Source organism: Lemur catta, chromosome 5, assembly GCF_020740605.2.
Source record: "Lemur catta isolate mLemCat1 chromosome 5, mLemCat1.pri, whole genome shotgun sequence".
Lineage (NCBI taxonomy): Eukaryota > Metazoa > Chordata > Mammalia > Primates > Lemuridae > Lemur > Lemur catta.
Genome location: NC_059132.1, coordinates 67516182 through 67543969, shown reverse-complemented (window position 1 = coordinate 67543969; position 27788 = coordinate 67516182). Strand labels below are relative to the sequence as shown.

The window sequence follows — 27788 nt, the reverse complement described above, 5'->3', positions numbered from 1 at the left end:
ACTATCAGGAAGTGACTTAACTTTTATAATTCTTCACACAAATCAGTGATTGTTATTTTTACATGAAAAACAATAAATAGTGATATTATTGAACAATTGTGGGTAATTAGCTACAGATAAAGAGGAGAGAAACATCACCCTATAACTCCCTCATATATTCTATTATTATAAGTAGGTGGCAAGCAAAGTGACTTCCTCTTTTATTTAGAAAATATGGCACAGAGATAATTAGTGAATTAAAAAATAAAATGATTATAATATAGGGAGGGTGTTCCCAATGTGACCATACATAGGAAAAATGGGAAATTGTAGCTAAATGTATCTTTATTACAAAATATTCATTAATAAATTTACAGAATTTATCCTTTGTATGGGGACTTTTAGGACACCCTGTATATTTTAAGTACCTGGCACATAGCCAGGTGGGCAATAGATGTTAGCTACATAGCCATATGTATCCTAGGTAGAACTCAAGGTGATCATACCCATAAAATTAAGTAGAAATGTATCCAAAACAAAATATTGCAAAAAAGTATATTTAATCTATAGTTAAGCCTATCTGAGAACTCTCTATATTATCATTCAAGAGAACAAAATCATTAGAGAAATAGAAGAGTAGCTGAATATTAATTAATAACATATGTGCAAAAAAAATAAAGATGGTAAATCTTTAAAGCTTTCTTTAAAGCTGTTGCAATGTACCAGATGCTTTTTATAAAAGAACATTATTTCTAACAAATCTTATTACTACTTACATAGTCTGATTTCCTCACTCTTTAACATGCGTTTAACTATATATTTAACATATATTATATATGTAATGTTAGCATATAAATATAATTATATTTAACTATAGGGTAAAATAAAAGAATATCCAATCTTTAAAGGAAATGCACTACTTTAAAACATTTATCATCAAGATAAATAAAGAGTGTCAGATATTTTGTAAGGGCAATTACAAATTATAATTTAAAACCTCAAATGCATAAATATCCTGATATTTAGGCATTCTGGGTAAATACATAGTTTATAATTCAGTAAAATTTGCTTATCTTTAAAGACATTAAAGCGATTGGAGAGGCAGGACATTATAAAGGCAGCAGACGCCTAAACAGTATAATCACTAACATAGGATATAAACTTAGCTTCTGAAATTTCTAGTAGACACAAGATAAAGAGAAAGAAAATTGGGCATCCCATTGTTTGAAAAGCTGTTTATGTGGAAAATGACATGATGTCTCATAAAACAAGCTGATTATAAAGTAACAAAGATTAACTTCTTCCAAGCACAGATTTCTAATGGAAATTTATTGCATGAACTATAACAGACAAGAGATAGTGTGAGGACTTTATGAGCACTGAATGAGTTAAAAATTTTAAAGTTCTTAGAGGAGTGCTCAGCACACACATATAAATATGTGCACATATGTATGTATACAGACAACATATGTATATATATATACAAATGTACGTATATATTTTAAAAACAACATTTTGCTAAACATATAGAGAAATATATCTTCAAAGATAAGAACTTTATACTGTGACTCAAATATGAAGCAAGTTGTAGTAATAATGGGATCTATTTATCTTATTTTTGATGATGATAAATAATGTAATTTTTGTGTGTGCACAGGTTGAGGAAATGATACTTAAAATGTCCCTTCAGACATTCTTCTCAAATATTACATGCTTTAGCAGGCCAGTAACAAATTTTGCCATAAATTCAATTTATATTCTCTTATGATTGCTTCAATTGTTCACTTTGTGCTGATTAAAGAGAATTCTGTGTGCTTTTGATTTGTTTTTAGATGCAATAAGCATCAGAATTGGCACTCTGTTGCAAAAATGTAAAACCTGTCATCCTCAATCTGTTGAGTTATCCTCTACTCTACTACACCAACTAATCATAAGTAGTTGGACCAAAGAAATCACTAACTCTAGAACTGAAGTTTTCTTTTACAAAGTACTTTAAATATTTCTTAGTTCTTATACAGTTGGTGATAGAGAAACAGATGGCTGTGTTATACAGTAAGAATTTTGATGTCAAAAATATTAATTGGAAAATTACAAATTAATAATCTCTCTCATAAGGAATTTCAGTTTAATCATGGCAGAACTTGTGATCTTGATCTAAAAGGTATCCCAGTGGGCCCAAGAAGATGAATTAATTTTACAATGCATGCCCAGTTTGTTTATTGAGTCATGCTGTTGAACAGGATTACTTTGCACTAGCCAATTCAACTTTGGCCTGCTGTCTCTCCTACTTTCTTTCCTTGGATATGTTTTCCCTCTTTCTGACTTAACTTTTAATTAATTTTTAATTGTTAATTTATATGGATACAGAATAGTTGTACATATTTATGGGGCACGTGATATTTTCATACAGGCATACAGTGTGTAATGATCAAATCAAGGAAATTGGGGTATCTGTCAACTCAACCACTTATCATTTCTTTGTGTTAGGGACATTCTGATTCCACTCTTTCAGTTATTTTAAAATATACAATAAATTGTTAATTATAGTTGCTGTATTGTGCTATCAACTGTTAGATCTTATTCATCCTATCTAACTGTATTTTTGTACCATTAACCATCTCCTCTGTGAATTTTGAAAGTAGCACTTACTCAGAAATATTAGTTTCTTTGCTTTGCTTGCATTAGTGGAGAGAGAATGGCAGCTTCCGGCTGAAATGATATAATAAGCTCTAGAGCTCCTGCTCTAGCTAGACGTTTTGATCTCAGCTCTTTACAGAGTTACCACTTACTACTAGCATGCATTCTAAAATTCTTGATGGATATGCTCTAGTTAATACAATTTACTTATCTTTAAAAAAAAACAACTAGATAAATTAAGTGAAACTCATGATGTTTTGAATATTACAAATTAAGAATCAGCTGAATATATTTAAAGATAAAGGAAAATATCATAATAAAACTAGAACAATGTCTCATCACATACAGTTTTTTTTTCCTGTGATAATTAAAATGCTTCTGATATGAATACATTATATCCCTTGGTCATAATGCCACCTGAATTTAAATTTCTAATTTTTTAGGAGGCTAAATCTTTCTTTGTTGAGGAGTTATCATTAATGTTTTTAAGTTCCTGTAAATGAGTTTGAGAACCACCATTTTTCTCGTTAGGTTACAAGCAAAAACTAAGGCATAGAAAGGGAACATCAATATCTAAGACCAGGTAAAGTAAAAATGATGCCCTACTGCCACAAACTTCAGGTGATGAATTTGGAGTCACTGCCCATTTTATTTTATCACTTCTTGTCTTCTTTATTTGAAGCATTATTGCTCCTACCAGGAGTTGGACCACTACTTCAAATTATTACAGTGGAAAAACAAAGGACAAATGACAAAATATGCTCTGTTCCCCTCTAGCCCTACCTTCCTTCTCTCCCATTCTTTTCCATCCCTACCCCCATACAATAGAGTTTCTAAATTAATAAGAGGGAGCAATGTCAGCTGCTCTTCTTCCCATTGTCAACCCTGCAAAAAAGGCAGAACACACAACAGATAGCAGTGATACTCTAGCAGCTGCAGTTACTGGCACAGAAAAAAGAGAATGGGGTCAGAGATGCTCAGCAGAGAAGCGACAGGGAAAGAAAAAAACTAGGCCAAGTAGCAGCAGTGTAGCCAACTGTGGCTATGGTAAGAATGAACGTTGGCACTGAAATGGGAGAGCATTTCCCGCTGAAGCCTTCTGATAGCACAGTAACTCCACACATGTAGCCTTTAATTAATTGTCACTCTTAAAAATAAAATGTGGCCAGGCATGACTTTGACAATACAATATAAAAACACTTTCTCTCCTCTCTCTCTCTCTCTCTCTCTATATATATATATATAAAATGTTACTATTAATACATTATATATTTATATAGAGAGAGATATATATATTAATATACACATACATATATAGTATTATTTACTAATATTTCCTGGGAAACTTATCTTTCCCACACTCCACAAGACATGACAGCAAAGGAAAATTATCATATTTGAATAATACTATAAATCCCATGTTCTTGAATCATTTTTTCAAACTTGAAGATGTAATGTTTTGTGTGAATATAAGAGTCACAAAAGGAATTTAGCTTCTTTGAAGAGTAATATTTAATAAAATACCTATGATACAAAAGAGTCAAATAGTCAATTGCTATACCTGCTAATAAAAGTATAAAAAATTTTTAAATACATTTGAACCTTAAAATATTTTAATATTACATATCAATATAAAATATCTAATTTGTTTCCCATTTTCATTATTCCTATATCTAGAATATTATGCTACCATTTTTACCTATTTAAATTATTTTACCCTTGTTTAATACATTTAAGAAAATTTTAAAGCTAATAATCATTAACCCAAAATAATAACAATAATGGTAATTACAAGAAACATTTATTGAAGCCACATTAGGGCTATATACTGCCAAGTATTTTAGAGAATTGGATCCGCTAAAATTTCATTTCTACAATGTTTCTAATTGAGTTAATTTTTATAACAGCTTAATCTAAAAATGCAAATTGAAGCATGCATGTGTTAAAAATATAACAGGGTAATCAAATAGTGTGGAGTAAGATAATAATGTTCTAAAAGCAAATTGATGAGCAAAACATCTAATTCTTTTAAGTATTACACAAAATATTTTCAGATTAGGCTCTGTAGCCAAATTTGTCTTTCTGGCCAACAATACCAATCATATGTACACATAGGCATGAAGAAAAGGATGCTGGGGGAGCCACAAAAGCATGAAAAGCTGACATCAGATTATCTTCTGTTATCATAATAAATTCTTTCTAGTGTCAATTTTGCTCCAATTTAATGGTTACAATGTAATAGGCATAAGTGGCCTAAGGCAGCGGTCCCCAACCTATTTGGCACCAGGGACAGGTTTCATAGAAGGCAATTTTTCCACGGACTGGGTCAGGGGTGGGGGGCTGGGGTGGTGGTAGTTTGGGGATGATTCAAGTGCATTACATTTATTGTGCAGTCAAACCTCTCTGCTAATGATAATCTGTATTTGCAGCAGCTCCCCAACGCTAGCATCTCCACCTCAGCTCCAACTCAGATCATCAGACATTAGATTCTCACAAGGATCACAACCTAGATCCCTCTCATGCGCAGTTTACAGTAGTGTCCGTGCCCCTATGAGAATCTAATGCTGCAGCTGATCTGACAGGAGGCGCAACTCACGTGTTGATGCAAGTGATGGGGAGTGGACGTCAATACAGATGAAGCTTTGCTTGCTCACCTGCTGCTCACCTTCTGCTGTGAGGCCTGGTCCCTAACAGCCCACGGACCTGTACAGGTCCACAGCCCAAGGATTGGGGACCACACGATTTTAGTCTTTGATTATTTTAATATGATTATTTATTATGAAAAATAATATTTTGTGAATGAACTGGTTTTCTTCTTAGAATTTTAAATAAGCTCATAAGCCAAGTAATACTATTTCTTGGGAAATTCCATTATGCCAAATAATCTCAAAAGATTGATAAAAGAAGATAATTCTACTTCACATTGAGTGCTAGCATTAATTGAGCTCCAGCAGCATGGTGTAGTGAGTTTCCACAATACATACTCCGCCTTGAGATTACAGGTGGAAACAAGGTAACCAAATAAGACAACTTGCTTTGTAAACTATGTTAAGAATTGGAATTTGGTTTAATCCTACCCCGGTAGTAATAATAATAATAATACTCAAATATCCACTACATGTTAAAAATAAAATCCAGCAGAAAAAAATGCTTATTGTGATATTTCTAGGATAAAAACTAAATAATGAATATTTAGAAAATGATTTTTACCTTTGCAGAAATATAGCTTGTATATCTTTTCTAATTCGACTTTTACCATTCATGTGCTTTAAGAATTTTCTTTCTTTCTTTTTTTTTTTTTTTTGAGACAGAGTCTCACTTTGTTGCCCGAGCTAGAGTGAGTGCCGTGGCATCAGCCTAGCTCACAGCAACCTCAAACTCCTGGGCTTAAACGATCCTACTGCCTCAGCCTCCCCCGTAGCTGGGACTACAGGTATGTGCCACCATGCCTGGCTAATTTTTTTCTATATATATTTTTAGTTGTCCAGATAATTCTCATTTCTATTTTTAGTAGAGACGGGGGTCTCGCTCAGGCTGGTCTCGAACTCCTGACCTCGAGTGATCCACCTGCCTCGGCCTCCCAGAGGGCTAGGATTACAGGCGTGAGCCACTGTGCCTGGCCAAGACTTTTCTTAATTCGATTCCACCCAACAATCCATTCTCATCTAGTATTGCAAATATTTTCATGATCATATGTTACACAAAGTTAACCAAACCCACTGCGTACTTCATGACTCTTCCCTAGGTCTGACCTGCTCCTAAGTCCCCAGCAATGGAAGCAAAACTATAGCCACAAAAAATCAGCTCAAATTTCATCACCTGCATAGACACTACTTTATTCAACTCAGTTGGAATTTGTTTCTGTGTCTGCAATCCTATCACACTTGCTTATGTACCTATTACAGCAAGTATTTCATTCTGCTATGTATTAAAGTTGGTCTTCATGTCTACCTGCACTCAACTATAGCCTTTCTGAAAGTAAATATTTGATTTATTCAACATTAGCCACATGCTAGCAACATTTGTTTGTCCCTCAAGAAATATTTAGCAGGTGAAAGCATGAATGAACATACCTATTTTTCCCTGGAAATTTTTATTTTGCTTACAATGAAAGTTCTTATTCGCTTTCTAAATTTTGTAAATGCCCTTTTTCTAATGGACAATTGAGAAACAAATAGTTAAGTCTGGAGTAATACAGTAATAATATTTATACACTTTGTAAGGTAACTAGCTTCACACATTTAAATTACATAAGTGAAATTACAGCCATTGTAAAGAATGTACACAATATTAGTATGTAAATATTTTCAAGGTTTCATAGAGATTTTATACTCAGAGTTGTCACTTTATACACACACTTAGTCTGTGAGTCCAAAATAATATAAATAATATTTCATAATCACTTATCATAAATTAGACAAATTGGTAAAAGAACTCAAGAAACTTTACCCCAAAATATGACTCCTTCATATAAAGAATATGTTGAAACAAAGGCCATTCAAGATCAAAAAGCATTGGAGGGGGATTTCCCTTTATCGGCCTAAACCTGACTGACCCATCAGTGGATCAAAGGGACAAACGACTTCCCTTCCTCTCCCTGTTAGCTCAATATATTGCATGAAAGAAGATCAGGAATGCAACCAAACCTGGCCCAAAACGTTTAAATATAATACCCATCTCTCAGGTTAATTTAATTTGCAAATACAGTCATTTACAAGTCAATCTGTAAATCTATTTATCCTCCCTACCACCATTTGTTGTCCCCAAACAAGATTACCTGTACTCCTCATCTCCCCCTCCCCTCCAAAAGGACAGGTATCAAAATAACTGAACTTCATTGGGAAACTGAGTAGTAAGTCTCCCCATAAGCAAGGTGAATAAACCTTTCTCTTATCAATTTTAATTGTGAGTTGATCTTTCAGCAAACTTTCAGGGGAAAGAGGAAGTTTCCCTTCACCCCTACATTGGCATTGACATGAGATGAGATTGAACACCCTCCTAAAGGTAAATAACACTTTGCAGAGAAAATTTAGACAATAAATCAAAATAAGAAGGCTTTAAGTCTTATTTTGTTATGAAGGCAATAGAGATGCCCTATTGCTTAGAATTTCTGTAAGCCTGTCAATTCAGTGACATTAGGTCATATAGCATCTTGTTAGATAACAAGGCTCTGCAATTGTTGTAAACAGATCTGTTTAGTGAAATTTAAAAGAGTATTATTTTAAAAATATAGCCTTCAGATACAAAAATCATAAGGCAGATAATTTCAGTATATTCTGGGTCAACAGAGGAAAAGATTTATGGAACAAGTTACTTCACAGGGTGTGACAATGTCGTTGGCCAAATTGAGGATAATGAATATTAAATTTGTGATAAATAATGAAAGCTCATAAAATAATAAATCTTTATCAAGTATGGTTAACCTCGACATGACTCTGATTATACTAAGTGCATTTTATTTCACAATAAGCTTATTACTATACAAATGTCAAATATTAAACAAATAGTTTTTGGTCTTTTCAAAAAGTAATATGAATTTTTCATTCTGCCTTAAAATATAATTAGTATAACTCCTCTATTGAATAATATTCAATAAATGTTAAATAAAAATTAACATTTTTAACTTATTGACTGACTTCATTTTTCCCCAAATATTTATTTTTATTTGGTTCTATTTGATTCTAGCTTTTAGCTCATGACTGTTAGGATTAAAGTTCCACCCTAGCTGTAATGTCTGTACTTTATTTTTAACTATGGATTTTCTCTATTCCTAATTATTCTACCTATCTCCCATTTGTTGAGTGTAAAACAAAACTCAATTATTAATATGATGACTGTTGCACCTATGTCACTTTGCTTAAGTGTAGAAATAATTATTAGTTGATCATTGCTGCATCTGGCTTCATTTATACCTCTTTATAGACTACACTATTCACCTATTTATATATCTAGCCTCTGTAGACATTAATAAGATCCTACATAAGTGACCTCATTAAATCTATACAACTTCCCTTTTGAAGTATTTTCTCCATTCTGTAAAAATAAAGAATAAATGAGGACTAGAGAGATTAATTAATTTGCCTATGCTATCAGAATCTGTTCTATTTCCAAAGTTTACGATGTCATAATCATACTGCCTTTCTATGTAAAAACAATGTCTCAATCTACTTTAAGACCCTTTCCTCTACTTCTAAAATAGGCAAATACTTCATAAACTTTCATATATCTTTTAAAATATTTTAGAACAAGTGGCTGAATTTAACCATATTTTTAAATCTCGGTATTGTGAATTAAACTTATTGCCTTTTTATGATAATTATTAACTAATATGAACATTATATATTTACATAATTTATTTATTCAAATAATCTTATTTTAGTGTTTAACCCATCTAACATTTTTTAAAGCATCTGACAATTATTTTTTAGTTCATAATAAATCATGAACAGTCAAAATATTAACTTTTGTTAATTCAGTCAACTACTATTAATTTAATGGAGTAAATTCTAAAATAAATATTGCTGCAATAGCCTAATATTTCCAACTGTCACACTGCTTGTGACAACAATAAAAAAAGATACATATACTACGATAATATATTTATCATTATATATTTTGACCATAATATACCATTACAATATATTTAGACATTATATTCCAATATTTACAAACACCTGGATTAATCACATTCCTCACTAAAATTTTAGCAAGGTGTGATTTAATCTGTGTTCAGTGCTTAATGCATACAACAGCTTAAAAGCTTTCTATAGCAGCCTACATTCATACCACTTTCATTTACCTCATCTTAAAGATGAATGATTATCCTCTGGGAATTTACTTCCATTGGGAATAAAAATGTGTCAAGTGCTTATGCTATGTACAAGATGTTTTCAAACAAATAACATACTACTTCCACCTAAATCCCTTCACATATTTCACATCATCTTCTACTCCCTGTTATGAGACCTGCACAGTCCCCTGTGGTCCATTTCGACTGGTCTTTGCATTTAAATCCTCCCTGTATATTACTCCATTAAACCTTAGTTATCAAAACCTATCCTTAATGGAAGCATAGACTATATTATTTTGAAGCACTTTTTTGTAGTTCAATTCGTCACGTGAGAAAACTCTCAGTGAGGTTTGTTGATAAAGTTGGGCACCGTAAATCAAAGTTTCACAATTCAAAGATTAGGATGGAAGTGGAACACAAACTCAGCCATGTGATGTTTTGCACGAATCATTCTCTCAACAGTATCATATTGCTGGGAAATGTAGTGTAGTAAAATGTGATTGATACTACTACCAGTCCTATATTATATAGAAAATAGCTGGATGATTACTCAGAAGCCGTACTAAACAAAGTCAGTCTATGTTGTGTTATTTACCCCAGAAATTGTAAATCTTTTCCCATTTTTATTGCTGTCTACATGGGATTCAATACTTTTCTGCATCTTTCATAAATAAGATAGAAGAAAAGTGCACTGCAGAAGAACTTTCAAAATGTAATAGGAATATAAATTGATTCTATATAAAGGGGAACTAAAGAGTAGCTGTTGTTTTGCCTCTGGGACAAAAGTGGCCTCTGGCAAAAGATTCTGACATGTATTCAAAATATCTTAATATCTACAGTAAATAAAATGTATATAAACCAATCAGATAATTATTTTTTTAGATGTCAAGAGAAATATTTCATATTTGAATGCATATTAATAAACCAATCAGATAATTTTTTTTAGATGTCAAGAGAAATATTTCATATTTGAATGCATATTAATAAATACTCATACATATATCTATTTATGTCTATACCTATATTATCTATGTCTGTATCTATATGCATCATTGAATTTGGAAACTCTCTGCTATCTAGCAATTATCAGGTTTTCAAGCTTTTTTTTTTAAAAGATTTTGGTCAATCTTTTCTAGCAAGGAATAAGAAATTATTTTCAGAAAATAAGCTTGAGTCAGAGGAAAAGCTACTTCATGTCTACCACTATGATAAGTGCTTTATATATAACATCAAACAGAAATCCTTTAGTGTATTTAGTATTTATTTCACATTACAGATAAAGAGATGAAAACTCAGATAGGTCATGTAATAGTCCCAGATCATTGAGCTGTTATGTGATTACAACATTGTATTACAAAATGTATGTTCTTCTGAATCTACTTTTTTAGTTGTATATTGTATCCTACCACTAACAAAAGAAAAATCCCTGAAATTATTTTTAGTGGATTTGAAAAAATCAATAATTTTTTCAATTTGTGCAAGGAAGAAGAGTGAAGACATCACTTATTGGTCTGTGACCTGTTCTTTTGGTTTTCTTGAAACCATCTGTTTGCCAGAATACAAATGTGCTAGGTATAATTAATATTGGTCTCTGCCCATGGAATTACTAGAGGAGAATCCAGAGCAATTTCTAAAATGGGGGTTACAAAAGGCATTAGTTTTCACTAATATGATCTCCACCTGGTTTTGGTTTTATATTGTTTACAGAATCCTGACAATTTAGTCACCACTAGGAATCATCCCAAGGAAAACTCTCTTCTACCAATTAGACGTTATTACATTTTCAGTTTACAGTCTTCAGTAATTACTAATATTTTACTCAGCTAGTTTACTTATTTTTATTGTCCTGATTTTAATTACGTACATTATTTTCTAAAAATGGCCCTTTTACATCAACAGCATATATATGATAAGTTCTTAATTATGAATGTAGCAAATACGTAGAACACAAAGCAAAAATTAAGGGCATTTACTTAAACAGATGTAAAGTTTATTATTCCAAAGAAACTGTATATTCATGCATTCTGCTATATAAAATAGTAGAATATAAACATGAATCAGTAATGCTTGAGACTTTCAGGTTACCACTGAAATCCGTAGTTTCTACTTTTGATCCTTAAATAGGTTGCATAATTTAAATACACAGGTTACATCCACAAATGTGTTAATTATGGATTTAGAAAAAAAATCTCCAAATCTTTCACTTGTATTGTAAGTATCTTTCCTATGAGATGACTTTGAAAGTTCCATAAATACAAATATAGTAAGGTCTGCACTGGTATATCTCATAAAAATATTGCTTCTAATTTTAATAATATAGTGCTAACATATAATCTCAACAATCTATTTTAAATATATCATTTTGACCAGTAAGAGCTCGAAGTGATAAGTAAAATACATTAAAGAGAGAAAGTATTTCAGAAACTCTTTATAACCAAATACGTTCATATGACTAAAGTTATGAATAAAATTATATTAAATCTTCCTCTAAAATTTTCCTGGAATTTATTAATATATGCTGAAAGATTGCTTATGTGTTTTACTCTTGTAGCTAGGTAAAGATACTAAAAAATGCACAACAGTATTAATAATAACCTGAACTTTTGTACCCCCATAATAAGCTGAAATAAATAATATAAAAAAAGAAAATAAGAATATAGAGTTGTTGTTATTAAAGTGTTTCAAAAATGTCATCATAAAGGGCAAAGAAAACTTATTTTCGATTACTTGTCACCTAAAATTAATTTTCAACAGAAAATGAATTACAAATTGCCATTTAGCAGGAATACATAAAAAGAATAAAATAAGGAAATTATGGTGGACCTCATCCAGGTCATTAAATCTATTACAGCTTGCTTTTTACTTTTTCTACTTTGAGACTTTTATTTGTAAATATTTGCTTATAATGACGGTTGTCCTAGCCAGACAAAATATAGATAAAGATACATTGGTAGTCAGGACTCAGGTAAGGCCTTCCTTCCTTACTCGTTGGATTCACTCATATGTACACACACTCATTGATTTAAAAGGGAATAGCAATGACTCCTGGGTTGATGCTTCAAACTTGTCCAAAAACTGGGTTCAAAAAAATGAACCTGCTAAATAAGAGGATCCCAAAATATCAGACCCTTGCAAAACTTATATTAATAGGAGCATAACAAATCAGGCTGAAGAGCAGACAGCAAAGGGAATAGTCATTCCAAGTACCTCCAGACCCTATCCCCAAACAACCATATTGAGTCATGTGCTGTCCAGCGAAAGAAAATGCATGTGTGTTTGCCTACAGAGAGTTCCAAGCAATTCAGCTGTCCTGAAAAACAACAGTCCATCTTTAGCATCCCACCCCATCCATATCCCTTTGGATGATTAAAAAAAAAAGGACAGGGCATTTTTCTTATAACTTCAGGAGACAATCAGACTACATGAACTGTGATGACAAAGGATTTCTAGCATTAAACCAAGAACAGCTACAGAGTAGTGTTGGTGCTGGGAGCAGTGAGTGTCTTGGGGTAGCAGTAACCATAGTGCCTGCTGCATAGAAGGGCTGCTATATAGCTACTGGATCAGTGACTACAGTGCAACTGACAGAAAAAGAAAGATAGCAATTTTTTCAACCTATAGGATACATTTTAGATATATTTGGAAGCCTTGAGCTCTCCAAATATCATTGAGGAGAGGAATTTTGCAAGAGATTTGATTCGTGATTGAGCAAAGGAACACTGAACCTGAAACATTTCACATGCACTTGCAAAGAAAAGAAAATTATTCTAGTGTTGTAATGAAAATTACACAAGCTTTTTTTTTTAAAAAAATCTACTTTTAGTATTTCAAGAGTCCTACATATTGAAAACTATTTGTTTTGATGTGCTGTGCATTTCACAGTTTTCTGGTGCCTTTGCTTTTTGAAAAAAGCCGTAACAAATGTATGCTCCAAAAATCTGTAAAGTATGGTGTGTGTGTGTGTGTGTGTGTGTGTTTGTGTGTGTGTGTGTTCAGTACATACGGGTTTTTCTAGCAGAATCTTCCACAAAAAGAGAAGAGATGTCTTCATCCACTCCTGCTTCATTCCTTGCGATACAAGTGTAGGCTCCTGTATCTTCATAGCGCACATTGCTTATGTGAACCTCACTGCCATTTGCTGAAAACAGAAGGCAAATGCAACTTGTAAACTACAATTTTAGTTTTGGTACAGTGCTTTCTGATTACACAGTCAAACAGTTCTCTTAGCTTGCCCTAATTAAACTGTTTTCCTTCCTACTTCCACACTTGGAGTCATGCCAAATTATTCCAGAAGCATTCAAGCATTTCATAAACTGTGCTGTCATCCTATTACGGAGAACCCAAAACTCTATATCAAATGCACACACTTTATGTTTTATATCATTTCCTATTTTCTACCTTGTTAATGACATATTTCATATTGATAGCTATAATTTTAGTTATATATTTACTTATAATCAGAATCCACATTTCCTAAGAGTTTAGAGAAATGTAAATAACAGCAATATGGTTCATTTGCAGGAAAATACATATGAAAAGACATTTTCAGAATTAATTGAACATCATGCAAATATAATATTCCCATCCTTCAAGCTAATTATTGAGTTCTAATTATATATCTGTAATTATTAGGTAAATAGGACAGAAAGATAATAATACATGACTTGTCTAAAAGAGTTTCAGTCTTTTTTCAGAACTATAACTAAAATAAACTATATTACAATATGAAAATTAATATAGACAATGGGTCTATATGGGCCTATACCAAATGGGTAAGGGAGTGATTAATCCAACTTTTAACTTTTTGTGAGATAGTATTTCAAGCTAATCCTTCAATAATGAGTTGTGTTTCCCAACATGGAAGCCAGGGGATAATTAATCATTTACTACATATTGGCACCATGATAGGTACTTTCCCATATATTATACCTTAATCACCCCTAATGATATCTAATTATCAGATGAAGAATCTGAGATTCATAGAATGAACTCATGCACTCAACTCTAAGGGTGAAGGCTGGACTCTTGTTCCATGTGACTCTAAAGCTCAGTGTATGGTGTAGTCATTTGTTTAGTTTTCTTTTCCTTTTTTTTTTTCATTTCTTCTTGTGTGCACGTCTGTGTGCATGCCTCTGTGTGTGTGTTCTTGTTCCATGTTACACAATTATAAGAAGACAATGTGCAGTCGAATGAAACAGGACTGTTTGTGACAGGTAGAAGATGTATTTAATTGGTGTAATTGAGTTTGGAGACAGAAAGGTAGAAAACCAATGGGGAAAGAGCCTGAATGCCATCCCTAGCAGCCAGGAGCTCTCAAGGGATGTGAGTGAGATATAAAGAGGTGGTGGGTGTTTGGGGAGGGATAATTATTTGAATCACTTGAACCCCTTTCTCAATTTACGAATGTTTATTGCACACCCCTATTACTTTCCATCTTCTGTTGAGAATCGGTACTCCAAAATAAGGGTTAGCAGGTTTTCGTTTTGTTGCAAAAGGCCAGATATTACTTATTTTAGACTTTGTGGGTCACAAAGTCTCTGTGACAACTACTCATCTTTGCCAGAGCCATATATGATATTAAAAAAACAATGAGTGTGGCTTTATTCTAAAAACAAAAACAAAATAATACAAGCAAAAATTGTTTTTAAATGTCACAAGGACAAGCTGATCACCTAACACGCATGCACATATGAATGACCTTCCTTGACCTTTCTATACGCCTCCAATTATGAAACTCTTTCTGCATTTTTAACTTTTTCTTTTCTTCTGAAGTGTCCCCTGGACTCCTGTCTCTTTGGTGACTTTTAATCTCTATGTATTATTTATCTTCATTTGCCTGCTAATAAAGTATTTGTGCTTTCTCAGGATTTTACTTCCTCTCACTCATGCATTATGCCATCCGTTGCCATAGTTATTCAGTTAGTGCCTAGACTTGAACTTTACACTCAAATGCTAAAGAAGCATCTGATCAATGAGTGGATGATTAGGTAACTGTGGTGTTTGGTAATACATAATCATGTATTAAACCACATGCAATTTTGTAATCCTTTGTGCTCAGATTTATCTCTTAAGTTGTTCTCTCTACTCTTCTTTTATTTTTTGTCATATTCCCTCAAAACTTTACCTATTTTTCTCCTGTCTTTAAAATTGACAATAACTATTTTGCAAGGGCCTCTACTCTTTCATTGTAGAGCCTGAGGCGTCACAATTCCCCAAATTTGTCTTCCTGCATAATCCTGGAAGCAAAAATATGGTATGCTTGTATAATATGGTTTGCTCCAATTGAATGGGCAAGAGATACTAAAATAGTAGCTACTTAGACTTTTCTTCATTTAATTTCTCTTGAATGAATATATCTTCTTATCTTAGATTATAGACACCAATATGTAATTACTAGATATAAGTGTGTAAATTTGTCAATCCTACTTATAGTAATTTACTGATTTCTAGGACTCAAGTTTTTAAAGTTCAAGAACACTTTTAGAGACATGCCATTTTGACTTGCAAAAATAAGTAAAAGTTTAAAAAACTTTATTTAAAAATTTATAATGATTAAACATATTCAATATTAAAGTAGAATAATAATAGAATTCTATGCTTAGGGAAATAATAAAAAATGAAAACATATCCATTTCTAGAATGATAAATTGAAGAAATTTAAAGGCATGGAATAAGGAATATAATGCTCATGCAAGAGAAACTCCAGTAAAATGACGTGGTGTATATAACTCCTAACAATGGAAAAAATATTTGTGTATTTTTTTACTGCTAGTATAATCAACATATCATATGTAACTGCTTTTGCACTATTCAAATTATTTGACCATACAAAATTTTCTGCTTTTATTTTTTATTTTCCACTTATTTATGATTGTTATAATCTATATAATAATTGACTAATCATGTCTACACATTAGATATTAGAACATATAGAATATTTCATATATTAGAATGCAATAACTTAACTTTAATGAAATGTAAGTGTGAAACATATTTAGTAACTTTTTGATATTTTTCTCATTTGCCAAATGTGCTGGAAAACATTCACTAAAAATTTCTGTATTATTGAAAGTCTTCATAATACATATTTTCATGTGTTATTTAAACATTTAAAATTTAACTTAAGAAATGTATTTCTTTGAAGAGATCCAATTATTCTGTTCAGTGTATCTGCTATAATTCATAGGACAAGTATTTAAAAGACATATAATTTAATATTTTACTTATCACCAAAATAATGACATAATTAATCACTGTGACAAGACTATTACTTAAAACATTAAAAATATTAAAGGACTCTTTCAAATGTAATCTCTTAGATATGACTACATTTTTTCATATTCATGACATTCTGTTGCCACCAAGACTCATTTTCTTTTTTTCCAAAAAATATAAGATGTATTATAAATTTTCTACCTGGTCATTTAAAAGAAAAAAAAATGCAAGTAAAAGGTACCTTGAAGTGTGAGTTGTTTGGACAGCTTTGGTGTAATATCGATTCCATTCTTCAGCCAGCCAAGCTGAGGGTTTGGTATGCCCTCTGCATGGCACCTGAGACTTGCAGTCACCCCAGGCTCTCTTGCCTGGCTCTCAGGATACACCCGGATGACTGGAGGAACTAAAAAATAAAAAGAAAGAAAGAAAAAGAAAGTGAATTAGTGATTCATATCATATTCACCTTCAATTTTTCAAAGGAAACAAAAATTGCAATATGAGAAGTCATAAATTACACATTTTATTGATGCTATATGTTTTTACAAATCTTAGTTTCCAAATACTATTATATTTTCCACTAAAATATACCCATGTTACTTGGATAAAGGCTATTATGGGACTGTGTCAGGGAAATTACAAGATCAACCTGGGATATCTTGTTTCAGAAGTTAAAGAAGTCCTCAAGGAATGCTGACACATGCCAAAAGGACACAGAAACCAGTGCAAAGAGGCTACTATCTGCGAAATACGGGACAATTTGGGCACTGAAATAATTACCAATTATAAGGGAGTATAAGGAATTAAATAAAGCTCTATGCATTCAGTTATATAAATGAATATATAATGGGAGAGAAAGGAAAGCTTTTCTTTACTATACTATGTTGAAAAATTAAGACAATAATTCCAATTATAATAGTATCCAAAAGTAAAATATTTAGAAATAAATTTAACCAAAGAGGCGCAAGATTTTCACACTCAACACTATAAATGTTGTTGAAAGGATTTAAAGAAAACCTAAATAAATAAAAAGACATCTTGTGTCCATGGATTGAAAGAATTGAATGGTAAGATGTTAAGAATTATTGGTAAGGTGGCAGTATTCCCAAATTTATTTACAGGTACAATGTACTTCTTATCAAAAGTCTAACTGCATTTTTTTTTTGCATAAATGAAATATCTGATCGTCAGATTGATATGAAATTAAAAGAGGCTGCAAATAGCCAAAAAATTCTTAAAAAAGAAGAAGAAAGATGGAGGATTCCTGTCTACTGATTTCAAATATTCAATGAGGCTACAGTAATCAAAGCAGTATAATACTGACACAAGGATGGAATAGAGTTGAGCATGCAGAAATAAACACATACATCTATGATCAATTATTTCTTCACAAGGTGTCAAGAAATAGATTTTTCAAGGAAGTCTGGGATGATTAGATATCCACATGCAAGAAAATAAACCTGGACTCCTACCTTATACCAAACACAAAATTAAATTTAAAATGAATCAAAGACATAAATGAGGAGCTAAAACAACAAAACTTTTAGAAGAAAACATAGCATAAATATTTCTGACCTTGGATTTGACAATAGTATCTTAGATATGATCCCCAAAGCATAAGCAACAAAATAAATTAATTAAAATTCATCAAAATTATTTTTTGTGCATCAGACACTTGAGAAAATGTAAATACAACTCACAGAGTAGGAAAAAAATTTGCTAGTTGTATCTAAGACTAGTATCTAAATATATAAAGAACCATTACAAATTAGCAACTGAAAAGCAAACAGCTTTTAACTAAAATATGGGACAAAAGACTTGAATAGTCATTTCTCCAAAGAACACATGCAAATGGCCAATAAGAACATGAAAAGATGTCCAAGACGTAAAGAAAGCGGGGAAAAAAAGGAAATTCAAATCAAAACAACTAAGTGATGCAACTTCACATCCACTAAGTATTAAAACAAACAAAAAATAGAAAATAATGTGCGTTGTTGAGGATGAGGGGAAATTGGAACTCCTGCACATGGCTGGTGGGAATGTAAAATGATACAGCCATACAATAAAAGGCAATGGAGTAGTATTACATGCTACAATATGAATATTGAAGGTATTATGCTGAGTGAAAGAAGTCTGACTCAAAAGGCCACATTTTATATGAGTCCATTTACATGATATGTCCCAAATGGGCAAACCCATTGAGATGGAAAGCAGATTAGTGGTTGCTAGGGACTGAGGGAAAGGAGAAACGGGGAAGACTGGTTAATGGATATAAGGTTTATTTTGGGGGTGATGAAAATGTTCTAGGATTAGATAGTGGTGATGGTTGCATAACATTGTGAATGTATTATACTATGAGCCACTGAATTGTACATTATAAAATGGTTAAATGGTATGTAAAATTCACCTTAATAAAAAAAAAAGACAAAGTTAGGCTAAAGAAGGATTCAAGAGTAGATTAAAAGAGACTGAAAAGTGATGATAACAAAATGTAATGTGTAAATCAAGATTGAATCTTGGACCAGGAAAAGAAAGCTATAAAGCAATTATTGGGAAAATTGACAAAGTATGAATATGGACTGTGTCCTCCATAATGGGATTCTGTTAATGTCACATTTCCTAATTTAATAATTGCATTCTGATTATTTTTCTCTAAAGTACTTTTCTCTAAAAAAAACCCCACTCTGAATTAATTAGTGATAAAAAGAAAATTATCTCATATTTATTTTCAGTTACATGTATAAAATCATTGACATTAAAAATAAGACAATATTAGATATAACTAAAAAATAATAACTAAAAATGAAATCTGTATCAATTGAGAACTTTCTGCTTTCAGTAATGTTGGAAAAGTGATTCTGATTGATTCCAATCTTCCTGAAGATAATTAAAATCCTGAAAACGTTTACAAAAAGCATTTTTAGAAAGCATAAGTAACCTAGGAATATAGTAAATGGCAGAATGAGTATAATAGAAGGAACTTTAATGCTCATGGAAGTGAGCTAGAGCTGTTTCTGAACCAAGAATATTTCCCAAACCAGGTAAAGATTCCAAAAGTCAGAGATGATTACTAGTCAAAGGTTCTGTTTGTGTATGTGTGCGTGTGTGTGTGTGTGTGCAATTTAAAAATTAATTCAAAATTCTGAGAGGTTTTGTTTTCATTTTTTTCATCCATTACTTTACTCAGTGTTTCCTTAAGGTCTAGCCCTGTTGCTGCATTGAATCAGATACACTGATTTATCTCTTCTACCCTACTCAACCTCAAAGTTTCTGGGAAACCTGAATTATTTACTTATTTATTTATGGCTTAAAAACATATGCCAATATCAACTGATTCTGGTAGGCAACCTGAATTGAAGGTAATGGGCTTAATATTATATTTTCACAATAATTTAGGCTGGGGAGCCCAGCATAGTAACTCTATCTCCGCACCTGGTCATGGGATGCATTACATTGAAATGACCAAAAAATTGCCCAAAGACTCATTGCTGGACTTATGGTAGTCTTAAGTGCCTTGCAAAAGTAGATGAAATGCCTCTCTTGAAGAATGTACTATCTTTATGTTTCAGAAAATTTTAAAGTAGTTTATAAAATAAAGTTTGCAGCATACAACAAAATACATCAAGGCTCCATCAAGAAAATACAATTTTAACCAATAAAAAACAACAGTCAAGTGAAATAAAACCACAAACTTTTAGTAAGTGAAATTAATCATACAATCACCCATACTTCCTATGTTTAAGGAGTGAGTAACTGAATGTAAAAAATATCAAAAAGTTGAGAAGCTATAAAACATAATGTCACTCCAGCCCGAGTGACAGAGCAAGACAGTATCTCAAAAAAAAAAAAAATACTGTTGCAGCTAAGAAAAATCAATTAGAAGTGTTAGTAATTTTTTTAAAAAGCCAATCACAGAAATTATAAATTCGATCTTTGTATTTAACTTCAGATTAGACAAGCTGAAGGAAAAAAACTAGCTAATAGAAAGTTAGGTCAGGAAAAATAATATCCATAATAAAGCACAGAGGTATAAAACATAGGAAATACAGATGAGACAGTAAGTGAATATAGTATAGATTAAGAATATCTTATTTTGCATTTATCTGGAGTGAAAGAAGGGAGCAATATTTGAAATGATAACTGCTGTGATAGTCTTAGATCTGTGTAAGGCATAAATCAGAGATTCCAAAAGCCCAAAGATAAACTTTTTTTGAAAGTTACATATGCACATTATAGTTAAACTGTTTACCAAAGAAAAAGAGAAGAATAATAAAAAAGCAATCCCAGAAAACAAAATGGCCCATAAAGAAAGTCAGACTGAAAGTTAAATTCTTACACAATGGTGAAGAGTAAAGAGAAAAGATTGTAAGCAACTTCATGTCAATACATAACCATAAATTCAACGAACACATTTCTAGAAACACAAATGTCTAGCAGAACTTACACAAAAAGTAACACAAAATCTGTGTTATAACATTTAAGTAATTTGATGCACTAGTAAAAACTTTTAACCAATGAAAACTTCAGAATTTTCCAGAAATAAAGAAGAAATAACACAAATCTTAAACTATTCTAGAGAACAGAACACGAGTGGAGCTTGGGGGGAAGGTATTCTTTGGTAGTGTTAAAATATCTCTACCAATTTGTTGACACTCCTATCTTCTGGTGGAGTGAACCTCCTCACCTTAGCTATGGACTGGATTTAATGACTCACTGTTAATGAACAGAGTATGACAAAGTGATGGTGCAAAATATCCAACTTTGGGTCATAAAACTAATTGCAATACCCTCCTTGCTCTCTTGCTTTTGAAAAAAGTAAGCTGCCATGTTATAAAGGTACTCAACCAGCTTTATGGAGTTGCTTATATGTCAAACAACAGAGAGAGACCCCATAACAACAGCCAGAAAACTAAGGCCTCCTGCCAGTAGCCATGTGAATGACTCATCTTGGAAACAGATCCATCACCCTCAATCAAGCTTTCAGCTGACTGTGTCTCTGATCAACATGTTGACTGCAGGCTTAGAAAGGAACTCACATCAGGAACACCTAGCTAAGTTGTTTTCAAATCATTTTATTATCTCATTCTCTATTTTTATCTCATACCCACTATTATATCATAAGAAAATAAACATTTATTGTTTTAAGCCACTAAGTTTTTAAGTAATTTAGTATGCAGCATACATAGATAACTAATGAAATCCCAACTTTTTTTTAGAAGATGCATAAGCTTAATACTAAAATTTGACAAGGATATTATAAGAAAGAATAATTATTGGTCAATTTCACTCATGAAAATAAGTGAAAAAGTCCCAAACAAAATATTATTAAACCAAATTTTTCAGAATATTAAAATGGTAATATACTATGACATATTGGGTTTATTATAGACATTCAAAAATCACTCAATATAATTTACCACATAAAGTTTAAAGAAAAAATGTGTGATCCTCTCAATAGTTGCAGAAAAATCATTTACTTTTAACAAACAAAAAAGAGGGTATATTTTCCTTATTATGGTAAAAATTATTTTAAGTCTTTGTAAATGGCATGACTGAGCAAATTACAAGAGTCTATGAATGGTGACATAAGTGAATTTGGTTAAGTTTGCATAATACAAACTTATATATTTGTAAATACCTGTAACAAACATTGAAAATATTTTAAGTAATGTCATTTAATAAAGCAATCAATATATTAAGTCTCTATGAATATATTTAACAAATGGTGCAAAAGTTTTAAATATTATTGAAAAGTAATATTGAGAAAAATTAAATAAGAACTAAATCAATAGAGTAATAAACCATGTTTGTGGCACTTTTAGTTATCATTTCTTCTAGTTATCATTATATTAATTTTAGCCATCAGAAGTTCTTTGTTCATTTGCATTAACTTCAGGAGCAGTTAAACCATTTTTTGTAAAAACCATCTAAATATTGTGTGTCTTACAGAAATGCTCACTTTTGTTTTATTTAATAGTCATATATTGATTACCCAATATTTGTGATAATCTCTAAAATGGTAGGTTGACACAGATGGGACAGGATGTGGTTTGTATGTACTGTTCAATAACAGAAACAAAGAAGCAAATAACTGTACCATAACATTGCATCCTTCAGTAGTGTTGATAGAAGGTATGATGGTTACAGAAAAAAAGGAGTTAATCAACAAAGAATGCTTTAAGTCAAACTGTTTGAAATGGATTTTGCAGCATTTTGGGGAGTATGACAGGCACATTAGTGAATGTGCTCGTGGGGGAAGCATTTACAACAGATGCAAAATGCTGAGTATGATTTTATTTCAATGAGTTTATGCTTCTTGAACTTGAGCTGTATCATAGGTAGACATATATCACATGCAATTGTACTGAGAGTCAATAAAACTCAATTTGCCACCAAGAGTGCTATGAGAGAAATCCTGCATTCGTTCAATAAACATACATGTATTGATTATTTACTAGTGCCAGACATTCCAAGAACATTATAAATGCCATTATAATGTACTATGCTTTGTTGGAAATGGTCCAGGAATTATGCAATGATGGACTATTAATTATATAATTTTCAAACAATCATGCAACTTAAATTTTTGAAGTTAGATGAGAATTTGAGTATATTAGGGCAAATGGTTTAGACATTTTAATTCTAATATCTAAAAGCATACTGTTCTTTTCAAGGAAAACTAATGTAGTATCTCTAACATAAATATTAAATCTATTCACACTGAAAGCAAGTCATTCTAGATAGCTCAGTTTTCTAAACTGTAGAGTGTGGTCATTTTACATACTTGGTATTTAAGATGCATATTTGTTTTTATGAAAGTCTTTCTCAGGTGAATTTTAGACCTCAGATTTTGAAACTTCTATAATAATGAAAACACTTATATCTGTGGTCCTTCAATGACATTTAGATTGAGATAAATGATGAGTTTATATCTTTATTCTGCTACCCAACAGTTACAAGATTTTGAGCCCATTTTTAAACCTTTATGAACTTTCATTTTCTTTATGTATAATAGATATTGTATCATATTTTAAGGTTTTGAAAATCAAATGAAATTATAAACGTGAAAAAGCTTCATATATTTTAAAGCAATTCATGATATGAGACAGATAGATATATACATCATAAATAATTGGCTCCTTGCTAAAAGGCGTCTTGCCTTATTTAGTTCTTGTGTCCCCATACATATGTGGGTGACTGAAGCACTGTGGAGCATGGAGAAGTGGTCAGGAGACGTGTGTTACAGGCTTATCACACCTATCCATTTTTCACTCTTGTACTTCGGCATTTGCTATTTATTAAGAGAATGACCATGAAAAAGCAGACTGCATTTGCCTTAGTAAGAACATGACTTGGGAAAGAAAGAAAAGTACTCTAGTTATCAAAGACGTTTCTGTAGTAGATATCTTATTTATCAAAAGACAATGGACATACAGGTTTTGAACACCTGGACCATCCCACTCTTTGTTTAATGTATATACTATAAACTCCCTGATACCTTTTTTGTTTTCAGTCATCAGAATGCCAATCAAAGACGTAACATCAGCATCCAATCTGAGACTTGCTTTGTTGAGTCAAATCCAGCCCAAAGTTAATTTCACTTCTCTTCAGTGTCTGGAGGATCGATTGTATACACAAATTTGATTGACTACTGAATAAGTGTCAATCTTCCAGATCTACTGAAAATATAAAAGTCATGCAAACCTAGAGACTAGTTGAAGCCACTAGGTCAGGATATAGACATGCCTATCACCCCACTGGCCCCTTAGTTCCCTTTCTAGGCTGCACTCTAGAGATATTAGACTAGACTCACATCAACTACACAGAGACAGAAGAGGGTGAGGCTCCTCAGAAAGGCCAAATAACCCTTTGAGCCCACAGCTGAGACTCAACCATGTATATTGTCTTGAATATTCTTAGAAGCAGAAAAATAATAGAACTTGTAAAGCTCTAAGCCCTAGAAGAAATCTGCTGCACCATTTTTCCCTCTTCCAAATATAATTCAAAAGAAACAGAGTACACAAAAACATGCACAACCACAGAGAGTCGAACCAGGTTTGAATTTTTTTCCCTTGATGACTACTTAAACAGTTTTTTTTTTAAACATTAAATACACTTTGCAAAATAGTTATTACATTAATTCTGTGCCTGCTTTTCTGGAGACATAAAGCACATGTCTAGGCTCTCCTGATATATAGAGACCTGAGTAGTTTTTGTAACATTTTATCTTATCAGTGGTTAAAACACATAACTTTTTAAAAGAGATGTTAATATACTTGTGGAAAACCCACATCACTATAAGATGTGGAGTACAAAAGACTCTTTAAAATATTCAAACCTAATCTTTAATCTTTTAACAACCAGGGAGTTAGAAGATGAGCTTTTAAAAAAAAAAGACATACAGAAAACCAGAATAGATAACAATTCTCAATAAATATTTAATAAGAGAAAGTTTATCTTGCTAAAAGATTTGTCAAAGTAAGGATCAATGCTTCTTGCAACCTTTTTTGGAGTAGCAAAAAATTGAGACAATCTACATATGTTTGAGAGTCACTTCAATGAGAATAATAGATCCTATATTATTCATGGTGAAAAATGTAGATATTGTATGGGCCACCAATACCATTACTGATATTCCCCAGAGGTAAACTTTTAAAATAAGATGTTCAATTTCCCCCTGCCTTCCTAGATGGTCCTACTTTATTGATATAATTATGAATGGACAGGAAGAAAATCAGTGAATAATAATTTTTGTCATGTGAAACTTTAATACTCAAATAGATAATATGTATTTTGGGAAAAAATAATAGCCTTATGCAATATGTGTCTTACTTTGTTTATTACTGTTAAGTGGTGTTCTGAAAAGTATCTCTTATCTGACAGAATTGAAAGATAAGTGATTGGCATAACAACTATTTAACCTCAGTGACAAGCTACACATTTAAAAGTAGGTTACTTTTCCCGGGATACATATTATGAAATATAAATGAGGATTGATGGCACCCTGAATTAAAAAGTCAATAATCCTTTAGAGAACATTTCAAACCATTTGTTACAGTCATTTTTAGCTAGGAAGTGCACTCTATGAACTTGGCTTTTCCTTTCTATTGGCAATGCATGAAAAAAGAAACTGATGAAGACCACCAAAGGGTTTTCACATTGGATTTAGAACTCAATTTACCATGAAAAGCTTTAAATAGGCATCTGATATTTTATGCAAAATTTGATATTTAAAGGTAAGTTTCTATGTACTGAATATTTCCTGATGATATTTGATGTCTCATTAAAATAACTGAGGAATTGCCTTCAACTTAAATAGTTTAAATTCATTGGTTTATTTGATATATTATCAAATAAAATCAAATGATGTAAATTCCAAATAATATAATGCTGTGTTTATGTATACACCAACATGTTGAATAGTTGAGATTACACGTTTTAATAATTTATTCCAAAAATATATTCTAATAACTTTCCATTACTTAAAATGGAAAGGGATACAAAAGGATGTAAATATATAAGTTTTAATCATGAATAAAATTTTATCGGTTTATTTTGAATAGATTTTTTGTGGGTTTTTTTTTTTTTTTTAAATGATCTCCCTGTTTCCATTTCCCCAGGTAAAGTGCAGTGGCGTCATTATAGCTCACTGCAATCTCAACCTCCTGGGCTCAAGCAATATTCTTTCCTCAGCTTCCCAAAGTGCTGGGACTACAGCTACACACCACCACACCTGGCTAATTTTTTAAATTTTTTGTAGAGACAGGGTCTCCCTTTGTTGCTCAGGCTGATCTCAAACTCCTGGCCTCAAGCAATCCTCCCGCCTGGGCCTGGCAAAGTGCTGGGCTTACAGGTGTGAACCACTATACCTGTCCTTTGAGGCTTTTTATTTTTTTTCCAGAGTATTACTGGGGTATAAACACTTTGGTCACATAAATTGCCTTTGCACCACCGAATCAGAGCTACAAGCATGCCCATCCCCCAGATAGTGCGCACCGCACCTGTTAGGTATCAGTTTACCCATCCCCTCCTCGTCCCTCCCACCTGTCCGACACCCTGTGAATGTTACTTCCATATGTGCACATAAGTATTGATCAATTAGTACCAATTAGCCTGGATGGAGCAGGAGCCCATTCTTCTAAGTGAAGTATCACAACAATGGAAAAACAAGCACCACATGGCCTTTGAGTTTTAAAATAACAATATACAGATATTCACTGAGCAACTTCAGAGTGTAGTACACTGTGTTAGTGACTTTCTCTTTCCCTCTTTCACTTGCTCTCCTTTGTATATCAACAGGGTGGTCCCCAACCTTTTTGGCAACAGGAACAGGTTTCATGGAAGACAATTTTTCCATGGCAGAGGAGGTGGGGGAGTGGGGTAGTTTCAGGATTATTCAAGAGCCTTACATTTGTTGTTCATTTTTTTTCTATTATTATTATACTGTAATATATAATGCAATAATTATACAACTCACCATAATGCAGAATCTAATGTTGCCATTGGTTTGACAGCTGGCAGAGCTCAGGTGGTGATTTGAGCAATAGGGAGCGGCTGTAAATACAGAGGAAGCTTTGCTCACTGGCCCTGCCGCTCACCTCCTGCTGTGCAGCCTGGCCCCTAACAGGCAACCGACTGTACCAGTCTGTGGCCAAGGGGTTTGGGACTCAGCATTAACATGTCCAGGAAGTGCTGAGTTCAAGTTGAAATTAGCCAAATGGAGCACTGAAAAAAAATGCATTCCTCGCTTAAATTGTCTCACAGATCCTGATCATAAAATAAATGTTTCTATAAAAATATCTACTGGAATTCAACTACTTGGTATCCCATTTAAGTTATGGATTAGATTTTTAGAAGTAATACATAAGGCATATTAGAGATCCCAGAAAAATTCTATTGTAAAATGTTAAGGTCAAATAAATTAGTGTGTTTATGGTATTTTGGAGTAGTATTAATACTTCATCTCAAATACATGCAACTTCTCAAGGAAACTGAACTATTTATGTTGCTCAGTTAAAATAAATGATATCACCATGCCAATAAATTGAACAAATATAATAAAATTTTATTTAGTTTATCTTATAGTTCTTAGAGCATAAATGTGAATAATTAGATACTATATATGGATGGAAAGTTGTTCTAAGAACACTTTAGACTAATACATTTTAAC

The 27788-nt window shown here is 32.3% G+C and overlaps 1 protein-coding gene across 3 annotated transcripts in view; it reads right to left on the bottom strand.

The window, feature by feature from the left end:
* The window catches only part of FSTL5 (follistatin like 5), a 633702-nt gene that overhangs the window by 92358 nt on the left and 513556 nt on the right, over positions 1–27788 (bottom strand). For all 3 annotated transcript variants that reach the window (XM_045552739.1, XM_045552740.1, XM_045552741.1), the window contains exons 9-10: positions 16863–17024; positions 13410–13544 (exon numbers count right to left, since the gene is read on the bottom strand). In XM_045552739.1, the coding sequence (XP_045408695.1) occupies positions 13410–13544; positions 16863–17024 (297 nt within the window). The remainder of the gene's footprint in view (positions 1–13409; positions 13545–16862; positions 17025–27788) is intronic.